Raw genomic sequence first — 7,099 nt, forward strand, 5'->3', positions numbered from 1 at the left:
TATCTCCATAGATGAGCGGCAGAAGGTTCCGGAGAACTGCGCTCACCTCGTGGCCTTGATCGCAATCAGGGCCCACAACAACAAAGGACTCCGAGACTTCAAAGCTATCGTTCACAAGGCAGAAGGAGAGGAAACTCCACACGTGTCTCTCTCGTATGTGAAGGAAGACAAAAGGTAATGGGGACACAACAAAGTTGGACACCCTTCAAAGTGGACACTCAATACACTTTTTGTGTTTGCGTATTTTGGATCCAAACCACTTTGTATGCCAATCGAGCTGTATAATGGCATTTTTATGAACAAAATGAACATAATTATTGATATACCAACAAACCTAAAGGTTTTTATGTTATATTTAGATATTTTTTTGTATTTTATAGTGCCCTGCAAGCCATCGCCAGGGTATATGGCCTGCAGGAAGTAAGATAAGCATTAACCTACTTATTTGTTCGCTTACCGCAGTCAGAGAATGTTCTACGCCTTTCTTTGAAATGGAAAAGCGGCCTCTTAAATCTCTCTGTTTTTTAATTACACTCGGGTGTTTCGGACATGATGATAATGTTCAAGTCACGATGGATTAACCTTTTGCACTCGGATGTCGAGTGTGACTCGACACGGTTAGCAACGGCAGCAGCTCGTATGTCGAGCCACACTCGACACGGAGTTTCACCGCAAGGGGAATTGGGATTTTTGTCTATATTTCCAATAACTTCTCTTGTAATCATCTGCATGAAAGGAAAAGGAAACTTAAAGCTTAATTAATAGCTTGGCTATTTAATAAAACAGCTTTTATAAATGAATAGTAGCGACCCATGATGTCGTCAACATAAATGCCGTCTCCCAAAGCATGTCACCACCTACGCAGATGTTATTTCTTATCTATTTACTGTGTTGTAAGTTCTTTTTCATTTGTATTGTTTGCTTTTTATTATTTGGAAGTCAGCTAAATGTAAGGCAATGTCCTTTAGAGATTATCGGTGCCTGAAAAAAGATCGCCAGAATGTAAAGTTACCTCAGTCAGCTGATCTTTAGTTCATTGCTTTCTAGTTTTGACTCTTTCGTTTCCTTTTCTTCCTAGTGTCCACTGTCTCATCAAACATTCTGCGCGCTCTTATCCTATTTATTGCACAGTCAGGAATCTTGAGTAGGAGGGTCCAAGATATGATATATTATATTCATAGTAAAACACGAACCTTAGGCCTTTTCCTGGAGTCGTGCTTTTTTGAGGTTGCATCAACCTCCTGTGGTAAAAAAACCTTCCTCATCTTAGTCTCCGAGGTTTACTTACGTTTCTAGAAGCATAACGCAGGTGTTTTCCCTAATGACAGAGGGTTCTCTTACAACAGATGCTTTGCCAGCTAGTAATTGCTCATTCTGAACGATTTACCCCCTCTCACGATGGATAAGTATTCCAAAGAAACTACGGGAGATGCAGCAACAGTAACTTTTAACGGAGCCATCCGCTAATGTGCATTTCAATGCCACAATTTCAGAGTGTAAAAATCATTCGCCTTGACTGGGGTTTGAACCAAGATCCCTCAGTATCCGGTCGAGTGCTTTAGCCACTTAAGCTACCGAGGCGCTTGACCAAAAAGCAATCGACCGGATATTGAGGGATATGGGTTCAATCCCAGTCAAGGCGAATGATTTTTACACTCTAAAATTGTTGCATTGGTATTCCAAAGAACTAGAAAGCAGCTGTTTCATGAGGAAAACTCTAAAATTGTGGCGTAAATTGTTTTTCTGGGGGCTTCAGGTCAGTGTTGTAAATTCATTTATATTGTGTAAAGAATGCCAACAAAGTAAAAATAAAACTAGTACACAATCTCTTCGGAGAATCCCGAGATGGTACACAAACGTCCAGGGTTAGATTACCATCCACAAACCAAGAGCAACGTTTAGATGGAAAACTCCATATATTCACACCTGACCCTAACAAAAAACATAAACATTGTGCGGTTTGCTCAGACCGAAAAATCAAAGGAGGGAGAAGAGAGACGATATATATCCGTGAGACAAATGAATGTAAACCAGGTCTTCATGTTGGTGAATGCTTCCAAAAATATCATACCATGAAAAATTATAGAGTTTAAATTATGAATATCAATATATTTTTCAATAATTATGTCAAAAAATCCAAATAAATAAGTTTGTATGAAAAGAAACTCCAGTTTTTCATTCTAGGACCACGCTTAGTAAATTTGGGGTATATAAAAAATTGAATCCCGAGTAGACTAAGGCAATCCAGAAAAAAGCACCCGAGTGCAACGGGTTAAGGACACCAATGCAGTGGTCAACCTTGTCTTCTTACAGACAAACTGATGATTTAAAATCAACGAAAATTTATGAAAAATTTGCTAGATTATTCAATTATAGATAGGTATTTTTTTTTAAACAAAAAATTGTTTTTGTATGGTGTGATCCATTATTTCATGCAGCTGGTTTAATATTTAAATTTTCACAACTTGGTTTAAATATGTGAAATTGCTAATGAATATTTTATTAGGAATGGATTTGAACAGTTTTGGTATTATTAATTATAAATTAATCAATTTGGAAACAGTAGCTTTGTAGAGATATAGTTGAAGAATGTCCTTTCCACGCAATGATAATAAAACTTGTCTTTAGGTTCATATTTCATTTCCATGCATAAATTTCTTATAAGACAACTTTGATACAATTTCACCTTTAATAAAGAAACACTGAAAAATTGATATCATTAGGATTTTGCATTGCTATAAAACACAAATGAGACATAAGGAATGAAACAAAACATTCTCATTGCATATAAACCTTCATTACAGTCCTTGTAAGTTGAAATGAATCAATCATTACACTTGCATCTGAATGTAAAACTTGTATTTCTCAAAAAGGTTGTACGATAAATATTAAATGATCAGCATTCGTTGAATAGGAATTCCATGAACCCAAAATCACTCTTAGTTTGTCTAATTCCTCCTCTCTTATCTTACAGCCGTCTCAAAAATGTGTATTTGTTTGAAAACATTTCCGGAGATGGACACGAAACCCAGGGGACTAACAGAGAAGCAGTTCTATTTCAAATAAAGAAATACTTTGATTCCTACCAATGGATCAAGGGTAAGGAAAAGACCATTGACAGTGCCAATGAAATAGATAGGTTCATAGTGTGTGTCAGCAATCTGTCTGGGTGGGGTCAGGTGTTGAAACAGATTGCACCAGAGGAAGCCATCTTGGCGAATAGTGGAATTGATGATGTCCTGTCGACCAAGTTGATGGTTTTTAAGGACATTGGTAGAATTCAGAAGAGGCTCCTCCCATCAATCAAAGACTCCTATGTGGAAAAACATCAAAGTTCCACCCACTTGGTCCCTGGGAAAGAGTTGCTGAATGACACAAAGGTTTCGGAAGTAATTGCCTTTTACTTATTGACTTTAATTACCATGAATCTTGAGTCTAAGAGCATTAAAATTGATGCAAGTCATCCCTGTCCTAACAAATTGGTTAGTATGTTGTCCAGATGTTGCCAGAGTAACATGTCCGGTAGCTATTCCTTCCGCAGGGAGTTCCTTGATGGGGCTAGTGTTAATTCAGACATAGAAACATTCAGGAACACTCTCAAGCTTGGCTTACATGCTATGGGACATAAATTGCCTGCGCTTGGAGACTACACTTTCCACTTCCATGATCATTTTCTAAATGCGGGTGGAATGTCGAAGATAGAGTTTCAGAGTTTCCTCGAAAAACTGAGATTCTGTCAGCAACCGGTAGTGACTGCTGAATCAAACGATTCCTTCAAGAATGAAATGAAGAAATGCCTGAAGATCACAACTATCAGTACGGCAAAAAGAAAATTCATAGAACTGGTGGCTGGCTTGATTGCTGAAAGTATACCAATCACAGACAAAGTAGTCGTTGGGATTCTGGATGAGATAATTCGAATGCAACACTTGATGGAGATTTCGGTTTCAGTCGATCCAGAGATAGACTATCGGCCAATTGAAGGGGATATCATAGAGAAATGCTTTTGTGATCACAATAACATGTGTTTCCGGGGATTCAAAGATTGCTGTTCAACTGACGGTCCAAGGGGATGTTTCACAGAGAGCATTGAGAAGCAATTAGCCAGAGAAATACGCCTACATTACCATAATGTTCATCAGGGCCTCGTGATGAATTTGGGCAGTAAACACTTGAAGACGAGGGAGATCAGAATGAAGTTGGCATACAATGCGACTCTCGAAGGTCTACATCAAATGGCATTTGACCTGACTGAAGGGGAGTGTGATCAGGATGGCAATCCGACCGCACATACCATATCTAAAGGTTTTCAGCATGTGCGAGGTCGTGCATTGATTGGTTTGGGTCGATACAATGAGAGCGTGGAATACTTGGTCTCCAGCTGCATTTACAGGACAAGAGGAACCTTGAGCATCAAACGTCCTGCTTTTAGGGCGACAATCAATATAATTCATGAACTAGTTTGCCAGGGTAAGGTCAAATTTGCTGGTAATTTTGTCTTGAAGGTTCTAGACAATATTCTCAAAGAGGAAGGACCTTTGGCACAGAGGGCCAGTTTCAAAGATGGGTCACCGCAGGATGGGGGGAGAAATCAGTTTGAATTTTTGAATGAATGCGTTCGTCAACTGGCTTTCGCAGTCCATTTCCAGTTTTTTTCACCGGATAATACTGACCTTAATGGCAAGGACGTGCTCAACCTTCTCAAGTGTGTTCATCACTTCTTTGTGAATCGTCTGGGCGTAGAACATTTGGTGACCTTGGAAATGAAGTACGTCTTCGCCAAGGTGTACTCGAGGGTTGTGAAGACCATTGACAAGAAGAGGAAGGCAGTCGACTACCTCTTAGAAGTTCACGAGTCTCTGTACCAGATCATTTGTGGTCGAGATGATTATTCACGGCATCATTCCCATTATGTCCAAAGTTGGCAGTGTTGTGTGAACTTGGAGATTTTATCCATAGCAGGGATTTTTCCTGCCATGATGCTATTGAAGAACAGTATGTTGTTTGCTATTTCAATCCATGATCATCATTATTTGGAGGTCCTTCAGCAATATAATATTATTTTGAGGAGTTTCAGCAATATCGATTTTTAAAAGTGAACAAATTTTCCTCTAAGCTTAAGCCCCAGATGGAGTTTTACTGAAGCTGATTAGAAAATGAAATAAAGATTGTGATTTCTACTAAATGCAATCTGGAGAGCATAACATATTCACATTATATCTTTAAACTTCTCCATTTTTAATCAAAGTATCCTCATTTCTATTCATTATTTTCCTTTCTTTTTAAATTTTATTGTCTAAAAGTTATAAATATGTTTCTACATGGGTCAGCGTATGTGTGTTATATGCACATTATATCAGTAAATATATACATGCACCCAATATTTTTATCTAAGAAGCAATATGTCAGCTATCAAAAATAATTTTTCGATGTATTTAATTTTTGGTTAAATTGAGAGAAGGATTTTTATAATTTGTTTTGTATACATCAATGCATTGTAATTTTATTGTGTCGTTTAATGGTGAGAAATGTGGAATGCATCCAATTATTGGTTTTCATAATTTTTGTATTTTTTTATTACATGAAATCCTAAGTCATGGTTGGCTAGGTCAAGAAAATTTTTCCATTACTATGTTGCAATTTAATTTAAGAGATAACATATATCTTTTTCCTTTCTTGCCACAAAATGACGTATTATAATTAGCAAACGAAATGTGTTTATTTTTGAAAGTTTATGTACAATTAATAGTTGTAATCCGCCAATTTAGGAGAGAATAAATATGTTTGTGATAAATATTGCCCCAATAAGTATGAAGTTGGAGACCTTATTTCATTAGTCATCAAGTTTTCACTTTTGCAAGTGGGATACCCAGATGGTCCATGTCTTATTCAAAAGAGATGAATGCATACTTTCGTTAATAGCCTTTCCTTGTGATCATTAATCAGTGAATTATTATTTTAAGTCACCACAAGGGGGTGTGTGGCAGAGGGTGAATATACACACACCTAATTTTAATTCAAACATCTTTTTCACTTGCTGCAGTCAGACAATGTTATTCTGATCCCTATATCATCAAGAGGGATAATTGACATATTAAATCCATCTATTCGACACTTAATCCCTCTAATTTTATTGACTTGATCTCTCCTATCATAGTAGGATGGGTATAATAATATATTTTTTGACACCACTGCTAAAGAGAGCTTCTTGGAATTTATATACGAGATATTTTATCCTTAGTATAACCCTCACTCCATTGAGTGATTCCTAACTTAGATCCTCTGACAATTTTATTCTTAAACCCCAAATGATTAAGAACGAAGACTGACATTGTAAATCTATCTGTTCAACATTTAACATTTCCTATTTTATGGTTATAATACCAAATGCCATTGTATGATGTGGTAATAATACATTTTCAACATCACTGTTAAAGAGACGTCATAATTTACAGGGTCGCACCCAAAAGTGGTAGGTCTGATTTCCTCTGGTCCAAATGGAGTGGCGGAGGGGGTCTGCCTGGCAGGGTAAGGTGGAGGGGGCTCTTTGCAACAGACCAACACCAACCTCAGTTGCCTGCGGGCTGTCATACATTTTCAATAATACATTCTTAACATTACTGCTAAGGAGACGTCAAAATTTATCTTTTTCTGAAATGAGAATGGTTCAATTGTTCCCAGCTCAACCTTGTGGAAATTCATTTGAATAAAATTAAGAATACAAAGTAACTTTCCACTGTCCTTTATTAGCGGAGGAACATAAACGCTGGGAACGACAATCACACCTCACTAAACATCTATGGGAAGGAAACCATGGGAGGTATTTCAACCTGGAACTGCTACACAACAGTGAAAAAGGAATGAGGATGGACATTTGGGAAGAGCTTGAAAGCAGAAAGAACTTAAAAACGGGTCATTTGGTCAACGATTTGTTGTTTGAATACCTCTCCCCAATCCTGTAAGTACCCCTTTCCCTCACAGATGGGCCCGACAAACCCCCCCACCCCACTCTAAACCAACCAACCTGACACTTAACACCCCTCTTCCCCCTCCCCATCAATGCCAATCGCAACTCCATTTTCTTTCGCCTCCTCCTCGT

At 37.8% G+C, this 7,099-nt stretch overlaps 1 protein-coding gene across 1 annotated transcript; it reads left to right on the forward strand.

The window, feature by feature from the left end:
- Positions 1 to 395: 395 nt before the first annotated feature.
- LOC139691716 (uncharacterized) lies at positions 396 to 5,244 on the forward strand. The gene is made up of 2 exons (XM_071589568.1): positions 396 to 420; positions 2,975 to 5,244. The coding sequence occupies exons 1-2, from the start codon at positions 407 to 409 to the stop codon at positions 5,091 to 5,093; spliced, it is 2,133 nt and encodes a 710-aa protein (XP_071445669.1). The 5' UTR covers positions 396 to 406; the 3' UTR covers positions 5,094 to 5,244.
- Positions 5,245 to 7,099: the final 1,855 nt, after the last annotated feature.

The sequence above is a fragment of the Hetaerina americana genome, unplaced genomic scaffold (assembly GCF_022747635.1).
Source record: "Hetaerina americana unplaced genomic scaffold, ioHetAmer1.1.p SCAF_39, whole genome shotgun sequence".
Taxonomy (NCBI): Eukaryota; Metazoa; Arthropoda; class Insecta; order Odonata; family Calopterygidae; genus Hetaerina; species Hetaerina americana.